This window comes from Eschrichtius robustus, chromosome 3, assembly GCF_028021215.1.
Source record: "Eschrichtius robustus isolate mEscRob2 chromosome 3, mEscRob2.pri, whole genome shotgun sequence".
Classification (NCBI taxonomy): domain Eukaryota; kingdom Metazoa; phylum Chordata; class Mammalia; order Artiodactyla; family Eschrichtiidae; genus Eschrichtius; species Eschrichtius robustus.
The window spans coordinates 145,814,917-145,835,591 of NC_090826.1; the positions used below are offsets into that span (position 1 = coordinate 145,814,917).

A 20,675-nucleotide genomic window follows, 5' to 3' on the forward strand; every position below is an offset into this window, starting at 1 on the left:
GTTTTTGATAGAAAGGGAGAAGCTCCTATGCAATACCTGGATATAAGCAATATGATTTTATTAAGGTGATTAAATAGTGAATAATTTTCTATTTTTGAGACTAAAATATCAATACCATTTGAAATCAAAGAGTAGAGCAAAAAATCAGAACCGTTAACTTTATTTCATAAGTATAGTTAAATCTCAGATTTTGTCAGGGAGATAGAGAATGATGGATATCATGGCTTTTGATAAAGGCAACAAAGTTCATATTATATTTTATAACTGGCCTTGAAAGGTCATGACGTCAATGTCAGTGATACTGGAGTTCTTTTGTTTTTTTTTAGATTAGTGGGCACACACCCTAATAATAGTCCAACTATAAAGAGCCTCATGACTCTAAATAGTGTTATTAAATGATTTAAGAAAAACAGCTCTGTGTTTCATTTTGTCAAGTTTCTTTTTGTTAACCATTTAGTAACTTAGATATATGCTATCCAAATTCATTTTACCAGTAGGATCCATCCAGGGAAAATTTTAATAGGATTTATCTTTAATTTTGGTCATAAAAATAAGCCAGGGTCTTCATATTCAAGTCTGCAAAATAAACAGACTAAATTTAAGGGGGAAATAATTTTGGATGTCTTGAGAAGAAAACAAGGAATATAGGGAAATTTAGTTTACTACTGGAGAGTTTTTTCCTTTACCTTACAAAATTTTATGGAGAATAATAGATTTGGGTTGTTATGCCATAAATTATATTATTTTATATTATGTTGCTGTATATTGGACATAAATCTCACTGTTTTTCAGGCCATTTTAAATGCTCAATGACCAGAAGCCAGAACAATGGCTTCATTCTCTTAAAAATAAAAGAGAAAGAAAGGGGAATTCCCTGGGGGTGCAGTGGTTAGGATGCCGAGTTCTCACTGCCAAGGGCCCAGGTTCAATCCCTGGTCGGGGAACTAAGATCCCACAAGCCGTGTGGCACAGCCAAAAAAATAAAATAAAATAAAAAATAAATAAAAATAAAAGGAAAGAAGGAAGGAGAGGAGGAGGCAAAGAAGGAAGGAGAAAAAGAAGAAAGAAGCAAGGAAAATTTGAAATGAGCCAGTCTTTACAAATTATAGAAGTAATATATCTAAATTAACTTTATCTCCCTATATTTTCATTCAAGGTCAAAATTTCAGTTACCCACAAATAACACAAAAAAAGAATCTGTATTTTTCCACACTAACTTGATTTATTTATTGACCTTATGGCATGATCCTTGGTTTAGAACCTCTGTATATGATGTACTTATGGTTTTTAGGTTGGATGAAACCAGCATGGCCAAACCAATCCAAGTGTTAGCTCTGTGGGCGTCAGTCCACCACGGCTGATGAAAGGAACTGCATGTTATTAAATGAAGCATTTACAGATTTACCTCTTATGTTAGTTTCCTGGGGCTGCAGTAACAAATTACCACAAACATGGTGGCTTAAAACAACAGAAGTATATTCTCTCACAGTTCTGGAGGCCAGAAATCGAGATCAAGGTGTCCTCGGGGCCACACTCCCTCCAAAAGCTCTACAGGAGAATTCTTCCTTGCCTTTTCCAGTTTCTAGCAACTCCAGGCTTTCCTTGGCTTGTGGCTGTATAACTCCAGTCTCAGCCCCTGTCTTCCTATGGCCTTCTCCTCTGCGTGTGTGTTCTTGTAAGAACATTTGTCTTTGGATTTATGGCTCACCCAGCTAATCCACAATGATCTCATCTCCAGACCCTTAATTACATTTGCAAAAACCCCTTCTCCAAATGAGGTTGCATTCACAGGTCTTGGGGGTTGAGGGCATGGACTTGTCTTTTGAAGGGCCACCATTCAACCCATTACACCTGTATTGGTCATGGAGGATCAGATGCCTTGTGATGAGGAAATATACCCAACATGAATTTCTCCTTACATATTTTGGTGAATGTATAGTAACCTCTTAGTGAAAAAGAACTAAGAAGTACAAAGTGCTCTGTAAATTCTATACACTGTTAGATATAGAAAATTATTTCATCTCTACTGCATTATAAAGCTCTTGGAACCTAATATAATACACTTTTTGGAAGTGAGAATGACCATAACCACAAAATAATAAATTCTAAATTGTTGTTTATATCCATTGTATCTTATACAATTGTTGCTTCAATAATTTTTTAAAATTCTGTAAACTTATTTGCACAATTATACTCCATACCTCTCCCCAATCTAAAAATAGATTTTGAATAATGAGAAATATCTTAGAAAACACATAGCCTAGGTTTATACAGGAAAAAAAACCCTCATTTCCTCTAGAGAAAAGCTAATTTATTATACATATATAGATTAAATTTAATTTAAGTATATATTTATTTACATATATAAATAAAATGGCATATATATGCCATTAACACTATAGTTTGAATATATTTCTATGTTATTTAGATTGTTTTTCCTATCCTTCAAGATGTTTTAGTACTTAAAAATGAGCACAAATATCTTACAAAGTATCACTTGGAAGGACACTATCAAGTTTTTATCTCCACAGAAAATCATTTTAGTTAGTACTATGTAAATTTACCATGAATTAGTCTGTGGAAATCTAAAGTGTCTGCGGTGTCAAACAATAACCAAAATGGTTGGTTAGAACACAGTTCTGGCATATTGCTGTAATTTGTGGAGCAGCAATTTTTTTGCTCACTGCGTTCTTCTAAAATACTCTTTTCAAACTCGTCTGCTCTACTTATAGTTGTGTCATTGTTTCTTAGCCATTACAAACAGAGAAACAAGACATCAGAGAGGAGACGGCTTTTCCATCCCGTAATCACTGCCTTTACAGTCATCAGTTTTTAATCTTTTCCATGTCAGAATCATATAAGGAAAGGGAAAGTTTCCATCACTTCCTGATTCCAGGGTAAAATATTTATCTAAAAATAGCTCGGTCTTTTACCTCACGCAATTCCCCTTTTCCTCTTTCTCCACACATCCACACATCACTGGTCATACCCTTGAGTCATGTTTGTAAACACTAGAAAGCTCCTTCTTTTCCTTGTTCTCACGCAATTCCACAGCGTGAACTTTTAGTTTTATTTTGATGTTGAATAATCCTTAATGAATAACTATGAACAGTGCTAGACAAGAAATAACAGGCTGAATAATTCAACTGAACAGGAAGAAAAATGATTTAGAGATAAAATTTTTCTCAAGTTTCAAACAAGCAATTATTCATATATATGTATGGGATTTTCAGTGAAATATAATCACATTTAGCTTAACAGTTTATGAAACAAATGCTTTAATATAAATCAAATCCTTTGTTCTCCCAGATTTTTATTTCTCAGTAAATGGCATTGAGAGAGTCGATCAACTTAAAATTCACGACATTCTAGAAGCATCAGGAACAGTGAAAGTTCAATGAAAAACATATTTTTCTCTGAATTTAAGGTGCTATTTTATTTTTTTATTTTATTTATTTATTTATTTATTTTTAACATCTTTATTGGCGTATAATTGCTTTACAATGGTGTATTAGTTTCTGCTGTATAACAAAGTGAATCAGCTATACATATACATATATCCCCATATCTCCTCCCTCTTGCGTCTCCCTCCCACCCTCCCTATCCCACCCCTCTAGGTGGTCACAAAGCATAAGGTGCTATTTTAAAGTACTTGTTTTCTTAAATATAAATTACTGAGTTTTTAAAAATACATGATCTCATTTAATCCTCACAGCAATGTTCAGGAAGATAATAGTGCTAACTTTATTTTACAACTCATTTATGTATATATGAGTTGCTGAGAAATAAGAAACAGCTGAAATGCAGATAAAATGGGATTGGGAGCTTGCTATTTCAAGGATAGTACACAACCTGGTCCATGTGCGTTTGTTGTTATTTATGATCCCTATGGTGCCATTAGGAGAGCATCACTGCATAATTCCTCCCACAAAATAATTTCTTCCCTGTTTAGCTGCAGTGATAAGCGGTTTGTCTCAGATCACCGAGCTTGCAAGTCAAGATGTGCTGGACCTTTCAGGCTGCACAGCCCAGGCATGAAACCATCCATTATGTTCCCTGCCTCTTCCATACTGCACTATCATATCTATTTTTTATCTTTCCCATTGATTTATAATCCCTAAGTATCCAAGGACAGCCTCTCTCTTATGCCTAGAACATAGGTGCTCAATTATAACGTTGAATGAATTAATAAGCACTCTGAGGAAATAGTCCAGGTATACTGCAAAATCTCATGGCAAATAAATACTTTTTTCATAGCATTTGCCACAGTTTTAAACCTGAAGTGTTATTTGATTACTATCTCTCACCTACCAGGTTATGTACATCCCATAAGAACAAGAGTTTCACTCAGTGTTATGTCCCCACCTCCTAGCATGGAACTTAGGTTGGCAACTAATGATTATCACTGAATGAATCAATGTGATGACAAGAGTAGTTCAAAAACTTAAGATGATAGTGATCATTTCTCTAAAACTTCCCCTCTTTAGGGATTTCCCCAATACCATTGCTATCCCTCTTTCTTTTTCCTCTTTTCTTTCTTCACTTTTCCCCTTCCATCTCTTTTCTTCTCTTTACTGGCATTTATTTGTCAAATATTTGTATAGCATGAAATATGTGACAGGCATGGTTCTAAATACTGCACTCATATTAATTTATTTAATTCTAACAGCAGTCTTATGAAATATGTACTATCATTGCCATCTTTACTTTATATTTGAGGATATTGAGTGTGGAGACATTAAGGAACATGCCCAAAGTCCCAGAGCTTGCACTTCAACTCAGGCAATCTGGCCCCAGAGTTGGTGCTTTTCCCACTACCACAGTCTGCTTCTTATTTGTCCCTTTTGGCCTTCAGCTGCATTTCAGTAGAAATAAGCTCTATTCGCTGCACCTCTCTGTATTGATTTATGTTCTTTAGTTTAAATTTAATTATTTTTTGTGCTTACCCATTGTGTTAGTCAGCCTTGATGCAGAAACAAACCTGAAACCTCAGTAGTTGACAGCAAACTTGTATTTCTTGGTCACGTTACATGTCAGTAGATGCAAATCAGCTGCTGTGGCTGTGTGCCAGGTGTCTTCTCATTCCAGTGGGGATGTATAAGCCTTTTTACCCAGAAGGAAGTTCATATGTGGAAGCAATGACAATCTGCCACACCCATTAACTAACTCTTGGTTCCTCTGTATGGCCAATTCTTGGCCACTGCACATAGAATAACAAATGATGCCAGAAGCTCAGTTTCTTTTCATAAACAAAAGCAAAAAAAAAAAAAAAAAAAAAAGAAAGAAAGAAAAAAAAGCTAGTTCAGGGCAACTCAATGTTTTTGCATTCAAAAAATTTATTAATTTTTAATAAGTTTTGTGGAGAAGATGCAGGTAAAAAATCAGTAACAAGAATGCTCCTCATTCTGTTTCAACGGATTTTTTTTGACTCTGAAGGGTTAAAAAGCATTCACTTGGCTTATAAATGCCCAGAACTCATAATATATACTTATTTCTCTAGCAATTGCATCGACGTAATTTCATTCAGTTCAGTTCATTAATAATTTTTCAATGCCTCCTATGGAACTAGCCCTATACAAAAAGTTGACAAAATAATAGTGAGTTTGTTTATGGAGTAATTTTATATCTTTTGAGATTGATAAGCTTCTTAAGAACAGGGTCATTTTTCATCCTAGCAAGAAGCATACAGCTAGCACATAGTAGACACCTAACTAGTATTGAATAATGTGCAGACCAACTGAACAAATGATCTTTCCCTCTCTTCCATAGGAACTTCTACTTGCAGAAAAGTGGGCTAAAATGAATAAGCTCCCCTTTCCGAAGATCGATCCTTATGTGTTTGATCGAGAAGGACTGAAGGAATGCTATGTCTTTAAACCCAAGAATCCTGATGTCGAGAAAGATTGCCCAACTATCATCCACTTTGTTCTGGCCAACATCAACTTCAGAAAGTACAAGGCTCCAGGTACATTGGGAGTTATATTCTGTAAAGTAGAAATCTGATAAAGACTAACATTAAGCTGGTTCATGCTGACACTGCCATACCAGCTATTACAACACTGAACACTTCCCTTACCTTGATAAATGGCTACTATCCTGAGACCCCGAGTACTCCCCCTCTTTCTTAGCCCAAGATCCCCTGGCTCCTCATAATTCAGAAACTGAAGGGTGAACAACTAGCTCAGTAAAAATCTCTGGGGCTTTACTCCACAACCTCAGATTGTATTTGTTCTGATTGATTGGTACCCTTGTCATAGGCATTGTTAAATATTTTAAATACTACCCTTGAAAGGGAGGCTTTGTTTCAGAACAAATCATGCAAAAAATTCTGGGAATGTTAACTGACCATAAAAATTAATGTTATCTAGCAGTACGACATGGCTAGTAATTTCAGCTTGCCATGTTATATTCCATAAAAAAAAAGAGAATCAAATTTAAGGCACAGGCATTTTGTTTTGCCACATCCAGAGGAGTCTATAGACTCTTCTGTATCCTGGAAGATATTGATTAACAAAAGGAGATCTAGAGGTTGACAGGCAAGATGCTAAATGCCTCAAAATCATATTATTTTAGGACCAGAAAATGTAGCTGTGAGAGGAAAGACAAAAAATAGTCATGGAGACTATGGAAAAGACAGTGATCTTCTTCTAGATAGTGGAGGAAGTCAGAGAAAAAATCAATAGAGATGGAGATTATTATGAGTCATACTTCAACACAAAAGAAGGAAGAATTTGTTGGCATTTTTAGTTATTGAACAGTGGAATACTTAAAACCTAGAAAATTTTGAATTTTCTATCACTATTAATTTTCAAAAATAGGATGTGGAGGGGATTCCTGTGACATGAAGACAATCAATGTTTGGATTTGGGTTCTACCAGAAGCAGATTCCAAGCAAAGGGTTCAAGTGCAAATGGTTTATTTGGGTGAACTAGGAAACTTTAGTAAGAGAGCAGGGAACTGATAAAGGGAAGAAAGGCAGACAACAAAAGATGTGTTAGTAAGCTGCTACCACTAGGAGAACCTGATCCTGCTGGGAAACTCTAGGAAATGAAATAGAACCTATGGTCTGGAATCATCCTTCCCACTTACGCAGCAAGCGGCAAGAGAACTGGGGAACTTATATACCAACACCATAGAGTCTTTGGTTGACTGCTTCCTGGGACAGAGTATTATTTACTGGAATTTCCGGCCTAATGCTAGTGAGCAAAGCAGCTTTGAACGGTTACAGGGAGGAGTAGAAAGCTCTTAGGCACAGAGATGCTGATATTGGCAATTGGAAGTTGCCCAGTCAGAACATGCGAAAATGGTCAAGTCCAGGAAATATAGGCAGAGGCCTAATAGTGTATACTAAGGATTATATGACCCCTGAAGGGGCTACCACTGTTGTGTTTATGGCTGTTTGTATGTTTTATGCCCTGGATTTTAGAGATAATTTGTGGTTTTCAAAATAACACCATTTGAGACTCTTATATTAGGTGTTCCAAGAGAAACTCAGGAAGAGAAAGAAATAGCTGATTTCGATATTTTTGATGACCCTGAATCACCGTTTTCAACCTTCAACTTTCAATACCCAAATCAAGCATTCAAAAGGCTGCATGATCTGACGTACTTCAATACCCTGAACAACATCAATGTAAGTATCTTCTACAATCATTGACAATGTCAAATACTTCCATATAACATGAACATAGCAATATCTCATTTTAATTAATTAAAAATAAAAATTAGGTTTATGAACGACACCACCCAAACTGTACCATTTTATTTTTCATGAATTATCCTATTAATCTCCAGAAGAACCCCATAACATTCACAAATAAGAAAACAAATGCCTCCAAATTGACAGAGCCCACATTTTATAATATTATTTGATTGAAGGATAGTTATCCTCAGCTTCTTTCCCAAAGTATCTAGTGTATTTATCATATGAAAAAATAAATTTTAATTAGGAAGAAAAGTGATAAAATGGAAATATAAGAGTGAGAAAGTGAGTGTAACCACAAGTGTAGTTAATCTGCAAAAATAGCATGAATTTTAATGGATACACTCATGCTTTTAAATGTCTTTATTTTTGTGGATCTTGGAAATGTCTCTCAAAGTAGCAGTCTCTCCATTTTTAGCCCTGGAGATATCAACTATGCTTTGCTTCAGAAATATTAGAAACAAGTCATTCTCTTCAGTATTATTCCTATCACTAGTTTATCTGCTGCTAAAATTCTGTCTCTGTGTAAAATTCTTTAGCTGCTAACTCACCACTTAGGACCACTATTGTGTAATTGGAATCATGTTGGCTTGCGGTTCCACATCATAGTGTCTGACAAATGGTTATCAGTCGTAAAAGCCCAAGTTCATTGGCCAAATCGGATTTTGCACATTAGAAAAAAAGAATAAAAGAAAAAGAAAGAAAGAAATCAAATGGAGAGGGAAAGGTATCATGCCTGATTTGTCAGTCTTTTTGGAGACTGTATGAATGGAGTAAAAGAATGTACCATGCGGATGAGTCTTCCGTGCATATGAGATTTAATTACATTTTGTGATCTAATAGAATACTGGCACATCTAGTTTGCTTGTTTGTTTAGTTTGGTCTGAAACTAGTAATGATCAATTGTGTGCAGTTATAACAGTTACACCATAATACGTTTATTAATCAATGTCTTTAATTTTTGTAAGCATATAAAATTTTTCCCAATAACCTTCAGTTTCTGCAACTCTAAAATGTTTCTTGTCAGCCTTCATTTGTGAATATGTGATAATTTAAGTAAAACACGCTTAGCAACATTTATAGCATATATCATTGTCTAAATAGATTTATTCCTTTTTTTTTCTCTTTTATATTATTCAGTGAAAATCTGAAATCCATATGCTACATTGTTTCTGTGGTGATGGTGAAAATTTAAAGAATATTAAGAGAAAATCAGCATTTTAATCTATGATTCATAGGGAACAAACAGACATTCTCAAAATGGAGTTGTGTTTTATGAAACCTCATGCTGTTAAAACAGAAATGAACTAAGGGTTAATACAGGAGTAATCCTATATTTCCAGTATAAAGCCAATAAACTCAAAATTATATTTTGTACTCCTTGGGATGAAATGTATTAAACTTGATCAGTTGTCCTCAAATGGAAAAAAAAATAGCTTATAGGAATATATAAATACCCTATTGGACTTGGGAAAATAAAAGGACACATACACAAAAGTATATCTGTATATAGACATACATGTATATATACATGTGTCTATATATATATGTAACTTACACAATTACATTTCTCTCATTGTTTTCAGTTTTGGTTTATGTAAAACCTTGTAAGCTATTGTCTGTAAAGAATGATATAGTTCTATTTATATATTTTACAAACATTCTTCAAAGTAATTTGTTTGACACATAGATGAAACAGTTAAAGCCTGAACAAAACCAGACTGAATTCGAAAATAACTGTCCTGAGCTCATCAGATATAGATTTTTCACAAGCCGTTTAATTAAGCAGGTTTTAATTGCTCCTAAGAAGTTTTCTGACACAGTAAGTAGAAGCAAGGTCATAGACTTTATATCATGTTTAGCTCTTAGATGGGCTATTTGTGTGACTTTGAATAAGCTACTTAAACTTTTTGAGCCTCAGTTTCCTCACCTCTGAAACAGGTGTCACAGCACCTATCATAGTGGCAGTAGTGAATCTTGAATCAGGTGATGTATGAACAGTGCCCTGCAAACAGAAGCTGCTTAATACATGGGAACCATAACTATGTGTGTCTATATCCCGTACCGCGATGGATACACCTCAAGACCTTTGCAAATGCCCAGAATTAAGAATATAGACAAGTCAATATAGGTAATGGCAGCCTAGGCAGTAAATACATATATTTTTTGAATGAACGAATGTAGGCTTCCTCTTAAATTGTATGACCATTGAGACTTCTGTTCAAGTGATCCTTGGTTGTGTATATGTGTGCGTGTGTGTGCCTCATACCCAGGTAATACTTCAGTTATCTCTCCCTTGATGACTCCCACTCCCTGCTTTTAACCAGGAAAACACATTTTATCAGAATCAAAGCTTCTTGGTAAGTGCTGATAAATAAAGAACAGCCAAACACTGAGGTAGGATGCTGGGTCACTAGGCTCAATCATGAGCCAAATCACTCATTCTCACATGATTTGACGAGAGTAGGTGACTTATTCACGCTGCAGCAACACAACACATGTTTACTTGCCACAGACTGTCAGAGTTGTTCACCAATTGTGGACACTGTGTATATAAACTCTTCTAATGCAAAGACATCTGACCGCCAATCCCATGGAGGCAGTTTTCAACTTTGTGGCCACCACCACCGTGACTTAAGGCAAATTTTCATCTTCAATTCACATTCTGACTTAAATCTTTACTCTGAAAATGTCAACCTGTCTCTGACAGCTCTGTTGCTGTGCTTCTGTTGCTTCATTTTCCCCAGAGATTCTAGCAACCCTGCTTTGCTGAAGCTAAATTCCAGTTCATCTTTGGAGAACTTCTGTCCTGTTTCTGCTCACTTCATGACAGCAGGCTGAGTTTCTCATTAGTGTCGGGTTTCTGCACTTACTCAGTCCTCCCAAATTCCTTTTCACTGAACGTTGCCCAAGTGCTTTTTACAATGGCAGCATTTCATGTTTTTTTTTTTTTTATTTTAAGAAACCTAATATATAGTGACTTACACTGGTAGACATGTGGTATGTGCAAAATGCAGAGGCTTTCGAGTTAAACCAAATTGGGTACTCAGATTTTTGCTTGTGCCTCTTCACTGGGTGACGTTGGGCATGTTGATTAACCTTTCCAAATTTTGCTTTCCTCATTTGTAAAAGGAAACAATGATACAGATTTTTATAGGATTGGGATGAGGATTAAGTAAAAGAATATAATTTAAGAGCTTGGCGTGTATGAGACACTCTATTGAAACAGGTAATATGTTAATGATAATAATTATTATCCGTGTCCATATTTTTCTTCTGCTTTTAATTATAAATTTAAACCCTTTAAAAACAATGACTTGCCTTATTTACCTTGTATCCTCCAGAGGTACTGATCACAATGCCCGGCACCTAAAATAAATATGCAACAAAATTTTCATAAATCGTTTAAAAAATGTCATCGACTTACTGGCTGAAACTGTTGAAGAGTTTAATGTAATAGGAGGAACGAGTGGTGAGTGTCAGGATACAGGGCCTGCTGGTGGGAGGCAGATGCCTGACTGTGGAGAATCTCCAGGCAATGTATGCCTGGCCAGGTAGTGTGACTACATGCTGTACCCATAAACTACCACCTCGATCTAGAGGAAATACACTTTCTGAGGTCTCTTTTCCAGGACCAGTTATCACAGGAAAATGTACTGTTATGCAGTCTCACTCATTCAATTTATTCATCCTGTTGGCATATTCTAAAGACAGTGACAGCATATGCCAACGCTGCATGATCATGAGCTTTTAAAATTCTTTCTCCGGTGATCCTGTAAAGTGTTAAATATTAAGTGTTAATTAAAGTGAGGAAAAGTGTATATCCAGAAGTACTGGTATTTACTTCTTCATTTACTGATATTTCATCATCTGTTAAGAGTGTCTAGGTACAAGTTAAAGTTTTTATCTTTTACAAAATAATTTAGAAGCTTATTGTGTATCATAGCCTTATTTTTTTATGTGATATCTCTAGGCGTTTCTTTTTCGTTTTAATTGAAGTATAGCTGACTTACAATACTGTGTCAGTTTCACGTGTATAGCACAGTGATTCAGTTATAACTATATGGATATCTATATCTATATCTATATCTATATCTATATCTATATCTCTATCTCTATATATGTTCCCTTTTAGGTTTTTTTTTCCCTTTTAGGTTATTACAAAATATTGAGTAGAGTTCCCTGTGCTATACAGTATGTCCTTGTTGGTTATCATGGCCTTCTATATCAGACCCAAATTCATTTACCTTTAATGCTACCTATAATCTTTTTGTATCTTATTTATTTATTAATTCAATACATATTTATTGAGTATCTACTGTGTTGTATCCTTAGGAACTAAGGATACAGCAATGCACAAAACCTAAAGAACAAGGAAAACTTTTGAGTGCTTAATATAAGCCAGATATTTCCTTTTCAAATATTCAGCATTCACAACTGGCCTATGAGGTAGGTATTTTTTATTTCTACGTGAGGAAACCGAATCATGGATTAGGTAGGCTGATTGCTGGAAGTCACACTGTTATGTTGAGGAGCTGAGATGGGGCCAAAGGTTTTTTCTCGCTCTTTCCTCCCTTTTGAACCATCTATCTTTCAAGAAGCCTTATTTCCTAGTATACCCCAAACACAGCTTCCTTTCCAGCCAAACCACTTCCCAGATGTTTCCTGTACATGTCATGACCTTCCATCTTCAGCCTCTTTATGAGATTATCCTTTTACTGAGAATGCCCGGTCTTTCCACTCCACTTATCAAATCCTGCTTGTGCTTCAACTCAACTCAAATCTCATTGTCTCCATGAGTTGAGCCTTATCCTGTTTAACTGACCTCCACTGAGCACCTTCTGGGCAGTCATTAATTTCACAAATTTTTATTCTTCCCCTTCCGTGTTCTAAGTGCTGGGATAAAAAATGACAAGACTACTTAAGGCCCCTACTTTCATGACACTTTAGTTTTTATTAGGAAGCAGGCATTAGCCAGTAAATCCACAGTAATTTACTCCAGAATATCTTCTTGCATTCTGCTATATTTATAATTTTTATTTCTCTCTCAAAATATACTGTAACTTTCTTTTAAGGCTCATTTTAAATTTTCTGTTGTGCGAATCCAATACTTATTTGTGGAGTGCTTCCAATCTCACATCTCTAAATTTGTTCCTTTTGGGGAAAGATTACATTTTTCATGTTTTCTTTTTTTTCTTTATGCCTTTACTGCCAAATATTTAAAGGATCTGGCAAATTGGGAGACTATTAAATGGCACAAGTGAAAGATGACACCAGTCTTATTTGGGGATAGGTGGTGGGGATGAAGAGGGTTGAGATATAAGGACCCCTGCGAGGATAAAACTGACGGGAAGGATTTGGTATCTCAATGACTTTTGGGGGGAATGAAAGAGGAAATTAGATGTAAATACTATTGACGATTACTCCTAGTATAATTTTAAAAAATAGGAAGACTCAAATATAACATATCGCCTTTTCAAACACATCCTATTGTACCCTGTGTCATGCCAAAAGGTTTGAATTTAGCAACTGATGTAATGCTGAGCTCAGCCACTTCTGTTTACATCACAGGATTATACATCAGGGGTCCCCAACCCCCGGGCCAGGACCAGTGCCTGTTAGGAACCCGGGCCACACAGCGGGAGGTGAGCGGCGGGTGAGCGAGCGAAGCTTCATCTGTATTTACAGCCGCTCCCCATTGCTTGCATCGCCGCCTGAGCTCCGCCTCCTGTCAGATCAGCGGCGGCATTAGATTCTCATAGGAGCGTGAACCCTACTGTGAACTGCGCATGCTAGGGATCTAGGTTGTGCGCTCCTTATGAGAATCTAATGCCTGAAGATCTGAGGCGGAGCTGAGGCGGTGATGCTAACGCGGGGGAGTGGCTGCAAGTACAGATTCTCATTAGCAGAGAGGTCTGACTGCACAGAGACCATAATAAATCAATTGCTTGCACACTCATATCAAAACCCTATCAGTGAGTAGCAAATGACAATTAAGCTGCATCGTACGGAGTAGACTGGACATAAGCAACACACTTTGGGTGTCACTGCCTCCCATCACTCCCAGATGGGACCATCTAGTTGTGGAAAACAAGCTCAGGGCTCCCACTGATTTTGCATTATGGTGAGTTGTGTAATTATTTCATTATATAGTACAGTGTAATAGTAATAGAAATAAAGCACACAATAAATGTAATGCACTTGAATCATACCGAAACCATCCCCCCTCACCCCCCTGCCAGGTCTGAGGAAAAATCGTCTTCCATGAAACCGGTCCCTGGTGCCAAGAAGGTTGGGGACCGCTGTTACACATCACAACAAACGGATAATCTGAAAAACCTGGTTAATGGTTTCATAGTGTTAATGTGCCACCTAGTGGTTCAACATGCACATTCTAATTGCATATTATTTGGGTTTTTCAGTTATAAATGTGAATATCCATTTTCCTTTAAAAGAATAGCCTGTTTACTAAAAACACCTTCCAAGGGCCAACTATGATAAACCCACTAGTTCATAATATTGATATTGTTGATCTTTTTGTGCTCATGAATTCATTGTAAAGGAGTTGACAGCAGTCATGATTAGTACAATGTCCCCTGTAGGTTTTTTTTGTTTTTTTTTTTTTATATATATATATTTTTTAAAACTTTTTGGGTGTTTGGAAAGTAAAGAAATGATTTTTAGTTTTACTTGGGTACTACTCTGCAATGAGGGTTGGTGTGTCAAATGTTGCTTTGGTGCTCCTTTCAGAAGGAGAAACCAACTGAAAACTTGCCGACAAGCAGAATTGATTTGCTGACTTTTACCATATAATAAGCCCGCTATTGGCTATACATGGTGCATTTGTTTCTAGTAAGCTTTACAGCCTCACATCTAATTTAAAGCTCCTAAATTTCCTCACATGTGGTCAGTTTAAAAATACCAACAATAAATAGATGCTAGTTGTGGAATGTTTCCTATGTGCCAGGCATTGTGCAAAGTGCTTTATATAAATGATCTCCAGTTCCCACAAAAGCCAAGATTAGTATTATTATTTCTATTTTAAAGAAGAGGAAACAGGCTTAAGGATATAAGTTAATTCCCCTTGATCTCACACAGCCAAGAAGTGACTGTGCCTGGAGGCCCTCTATCAAGGTGTGCTACATAGGCTTGAAGCCCCCTCTTCTGTCTCCATAGAATTATGTTTCCCTTACTCATGGGAAGATGGGGTCAGCGAATATCTGCTTTGCTTAAAAGACTCAGTAACATTTGAGCCCATTTTTCCCAGAAGACCATTATATATATATAATTATATATATAATTTTATATTTACATAATGTTATATATAATATAATTATACATTTATAATATAGATATATAAGTATTTATATATTTATTTAAAATAAATATGTGTATTTTATATTTTCCCCAGAAGACAATTATATATATATAGTTATAATATATATATAATTGTCTTCTGGGGAAAATATATATAAAATTAAAAATCATAAAGCAAACAAAGGTGTCACATTCCTGTGATAAGTCCCTCTTTCTAGAATATGACAGTTTGTTTAAAGTTAGCATTAGAGAATAGAGGGCCCTGCCCATTGGGCCTTACATAAAGTCACAGAATATTAACTGCATGTTAGTGTCACCCAAGTCAAACATTTCTCACCTCCAGGTACTGAACCCAGCTTGCTGAGTTAGATTGGATGTGAAACGGGAAAACCCTACTGTGTACACATCTCCAAGGTCAAGAGGGCCACACCAGCTCTGGGTGGGAGGGGCCATGGTGTTCTAAACTTCTCAGACTTGCCAAGTATTCCTGCTCATTCCTGCTCATGGCAGAGGGCTGAAAAGCATGGCCTCACAATCCCTGGGGAAGGGAATAAAGTGAATCGTGGCATATCGATGTGACTTGCCTCTGGCCCTGAAACTTCTATCTCATTAGTGGATATACGTACACGTGTAACTGATTCACCTTGCTGTACAGCAGAAACTAACACAACATTGTAAAGCAACTATACTCCAATAAAAATTAATTAAAAAAAAAAACGATGAAATTGTATAGTCCTATCCTGGGAATGGAGTCTTCCTGATTTTGTCAGGGTTCAAAAACAGCATCAGAGCCAAGGTTACTATCCAGGCCTCTCTTCCAAAAGCCCATTCCCATTGCTCTGCAATAACTGCTTCAACCAAATTCCAGATTTTCTCTTCATTCCAAAAGTTCCTAACTAGGTTAACGTCATACCAAAAAAGTATATGATAATTACAATAGCAATTCTTAGAGGTTGTATTCACCATTAATTTGGGTATATGCAAAGATTATTCTAATAAAGAATAGCCATCATCAATAAAATCACAAAGCGTGGTGTTTCCTAGATAGAGGATATCCATGTTTTATAACTGTATTTGTTTCACTGAGGAAGCAAAGCAATTCTCCAGCAATTTCTTTTCTCATTAGGATTAGGGAAAGTCTTGTACTTCCTTGTGGTCTCTCATTTCTGCTTATCTACTAACTATAAATGACATAAATTCTAGATTTAGTAATTACTTATTTCTTCCCTCTTACTACCTTCCCCATGAAGGACAGAATGAAGATAAATTTACCATGTTACACACATTTTATTCCCTATTTTAACAGCAAAAAATCTGAAACAGGGGCTTCCCTGGTGGCACAGTGGTTAAGAATCCGCCTGCCAACACAGGGGACACGGGTTCGAGCCCTGGTCTGGGAAGATTCCGCATGCCGTGGAGCAACTAAGCCTGTGCACCACAACTACTGAGCCTGTGCTCTAGAGCCCGCGAGCCACAACTACTGAGCCCACATGCCACAACTACTGAAGCCTGTGCGCCTAGAGCCTGTGCTTCACAACAAGAGATGCCACCACAATGAGAAACCCATGCACCACAAGGAAGAGTAGCCTCCGCTCACCACAACTAGAGAAAGCCGCACACAGCAATGAAGACCCAACGCAGCCAAAAATAAATAAATAAAAATAAATTAAAAAAAAATCTGGAACACTCCCACAATAGTTCTTTCTCTGCTGGGGGAAGGAATAGTATCTGGTTATGAACTGAACAAGAGTGTAATGTGCACAGAGAAAGACAAACATCATATGGTATCACTTATATGTGGAATCTAAAAACGTAGTACAAATGAACTTATTTACAAGGCAGAAATAGACTCACAGACATAGAAGACAAACTTATGGTTACCAAAGGGGAAGGGGGGGGATAAATTAGGAGTTTGGGATTAGCAGATACACACTACTGTAAATAAAATGGATATACAACAAGGACATACTGTATAGCACAGGGAACTATATTCAATATCTTCTAATAACCTATAATGGAAAAGAAACTGAAAAAGAATAGATAGATGATAGATAGGTAGATAACTGAAAAAAAGGAATATATATATATAACTGAATCACTTTGCTGTACACCTGAAACTAACACAACATTGTAAGTCAACTATACATCAATTTAAAAAAAACTTTTTAAGTGTAATAGAGATGTTGAATTTAAATATATACATGCGGGACTTCCCTAGTGGTGCAGTGGCTAAGACTCCTTGCTCCCAATGCAGGGGTCCTGGGTTTGATCACTGGTCTGGGAACTAGATCCCACATGCATGTCGCAATTAAGAGTTCACGTGCCACAACTAAGGAGCCAGTGAGCTGCAACTAAGGAGCCCACGAGCTGCAACTAAGACCTGATGCAACCAAATAGATAAATAAATAAATAATAAAATAAAATAAAATAAATAAATATATACATGAATGACTCAGAGATTTCTCTTTCTATTTCAAAGAGAGTACTATAATAAAAAGATTAATTATATATATATTTTTTGACCAAACAAATGTTTCAATGAGTTCAGAACAGCACTAATTATACATCTTTTGCTTCTATTTGCAGGTAATAAAGAATGCCATAGTTGAAAGCATTGAATATAGAAGACAGAATCCATCTCGTTGCTCTGTTTCCCTCAGTAGTGTTGAGGCAAGAAGATTCTTCAACAAGGAGTTTCTAAGCAAACCCACAGCATAGTTTGTGTACTGGAAAGCGTAGCAATTTCTGATGTGGAGGCAGTCTGAAATTCCATGACAACTGGATTTAAAAGCACAGGACAGACATTAGCACTGGTCTCAAGAGACTGGTTAATACTCAAAGTTGCAGTTATTTAGCTGCATGAGAATAATACCCTTAAATGTTTGTTAGATTGACAGATGATGTCAATTGCGTAAAAATATACTTAGCTACATTTTCTATCAGTATGAATTTCCTGATGCAAATGTAGGGACATATGCTGTATTTTTAGACATTCCTCACCAACTATCCTATGTGTTCCCTTTTTAAAAATGTGGTTTCTTTTTTAGACTATTTAACGGTTCAGTCTCAATATGTAATTCTTTGTATTGTGTGTGAATGTAAGTCACTGACTGGATTTATTTGTGCCATGAGACAACACTATTTTTTATTTATATATGCATAGATACATATATGAAATAAATACATCTATATACAAATGAGCAAGAGGTAACTGAGTTTTTGTTATCTTTAATGAAATATTGCACCATTGCTATGACAGATGCTCAGATTCATGGCTTTCAAACGCAAAAGTTGTTAAACCTAAACTCAAATGTGAAACGTCATTTTCAATCATGGTGATTTTTCTTAGAAAGTACGTATAATTTGTTGAGCAAATGGCATACATATATTCAAAGTGTAGAAAAAAACTTTAACCACTTCTAGTTTACTTTGCTGATATTACCCTGTTTGTCCAACAGAGAGCAGTTGACCTCAGAGAAGAATCCAGAAGAGTGACAAGGGCTGTATCTGCAAGACTTGTCTTAGGGACAATCTGTATTGCATGACTGTGATTTGTTACCATTGAACTGCTAAGTTTCAGAGTTAGTGTTCCATATATAAGGGCTTCCTCATTCTTCTTTCTTTGAGTCTACCTTTCTTTAATCTCTTTGTTCATGTCTCTTTTTTCCTCATGCATTTCATTTACATTTCTACTTGTGAAGAAAGACCAAAAATATAACAGGAAGGGAACACTTGAAAATTCATTCTTTCATTGGTTGATTAATGCACACAGCAAATGAATGCCCACTACAGGCCACCAGGCATGTTGTAGGGTCTGGGGATACAGCATTGGACAAAACTGACAAAATTGCCTGCCTTCAAGGACCTTACATTCTAGTGGAGGTGACCAACAATAAACAATACAAATAAGTTTCTAGAATGTTAATGATAAGTCCTAAGGAGAAAATTAAAGAAGGGAAAGAAAGAGATGGAAAATATTGGGGGTGTATAATTTTAAATGGGGCCCAGGGGAAGATCACAATGAGAAAGTTACATCAGATTAAAGATGTGAAAGAGCTGAGGGGGCAGGACCTGTGGATATTTAAGGGAAGAGCATTCCCGGCAGAGGGAATAGCAAATGCAAATGCTCTTAGGTGGAGCGCCAAGCATGTTCCAGGAACAGGAAAGAGACCAATGTGCCCAGAGCGGAGTGGGAGGGGTAACAAATTAATTTTCACTTCTTTATTCAAGACATGGCAATACTGTTTATATTTAATTTGTCCTTCAAAATACCCCTGTGGAATAACAGGACCAAGAGAGGTTAAGAGACTTGTCCAAGGTTAGTAAAGTCTGAGCTGGAGTCCTGTGCTCGTGACCTCATGGCCTTTATATCACAATTGACAGTGCTTCCCAGAAACTAACTAGATGAACACTTTAAAGACTATTGATTATAAAACTGGAATGATCTAGGGTCCTTGCTTTTTCTTTGTTCACATGCTTTCAGTTTCTTAACGCCAATACCAGAGGCTCCTTAACTAGTTCAGTGTTACCAATTTGTTCATTTATAAATTTGCTAGAGTTCTGATTTTATAAAAATACATTTTGATGACAAGTTAAATCTATACATTTATTTTTTCATTCTATCTCTGTCTCAATGAATGACTGGTAAGTGAAATGTCCTCTTAGTCTTCCTGCAAACCATCCACATGCCTCAGTGATTTTGGCTTAGTTCTTAGCCTTTTTGACATAAACATTTGCCTGTTGTTCATGCCTATGACCGGGATCCTACTTTACTTAATCTGGTGCAATCTGATCATTTTCAGGTAACTTTTTTGGTAAGTAATAAAAACACCAAGATAAAAGTTTAGTGTGTGTGTATGTATGTGTGTGTGTGTGTGTATACATATACACATATTTCATTCCTTCTGAAAAAGAAAATTTTAGACACAAATACTTTTGTTCTAATATTTAAAAACTTCATAAAAAATTTTTGGTAATCGGTCCTCTTCCTTTTCTTTCCCCCCCTCCTCTCTTTTTACTTCCTAAACTATTTGATCCTAAAACCATTAGGTGGGGCAGAGACAAGTAGGCGGGGGTGGTGGTGGTGACGGAACCACAATGAATCAAAGTAGGACATGAGAACATGAAGTGTCAAGGGGGCATGCAAGCAGAGGAAGAGCAATGACAATGTAGATTGGTTACACACATGGAGATTAATCGAATAATTAAATGTATTAAATGTAGTGGAAGCCAGGTTTCTCAACAAATGATGAAGTTCTCAACAAATATGAAAATGAAAACCAGAATGTTTTCTGTAGTATTAGGTTGAAATTGAAAGCATATATATATATATATATATATATATATATATATAGAGAGAGAGAGAGAGAGAGAGAGAGAGAGAGAGATTCCCTAGGTAGGTCGGTGAGAAGACATAGGAGCAGTGACACCCCAAGAACAAGGAGAACACTGGTGCCCAGATTTTGGCCTTTAAATCCCATTATTTGCTAAAAGAAACCCAGGCTCCTTGGAGAAGTTGATTCCAGGGCTGGGAAAAGAAAAGTATAAAATGATCCTAGACCATTTGATTCGTCAGAAAGCAAAGAAGTGCTCAAAGAATGATAGGGACATGTCAGAAACTCACAGAATTCAGATTGAAGGAACACCCACTGGCTCC

General features: G+C 36.4%; 1 protein-coding gene across 3 annotated transcripts in view; it reads left to right on the top strand.

Moving 5' to 3' along the window:
• The window catches only part of PLA2G4A (phospholipase A2 group IVA), a 157,630-nt gene extending 139,457 nt beyond the window's left edge, over positions 1–18,173 (top strand). For all 3 annotated transcript variants that reach the window (XM_068541431.1, XM_068541432.1, XM_068541433.1), the window contains exons 16-18: positions 5,770–5,965; positions 7,476–7,633; positions 17,606–18,173. In XM_068541431.1, the coding sequence (XP_068397532.1) occupies positions 5,770–5,965; positions 7,476–7,633; positions 17,606–17,737 (486 nt within the window). In that variant the 3' untranslated portion in view covers positions 17,738–18,173. The remainder of the gene's footprint in view (positions 1–5,769; positions 5,966–7,475; positions 7,634–17,605) is intronic.
• The last annotated feature ends 2,502 nt before the right edge of the window (positions 18,174–20,675 follow it).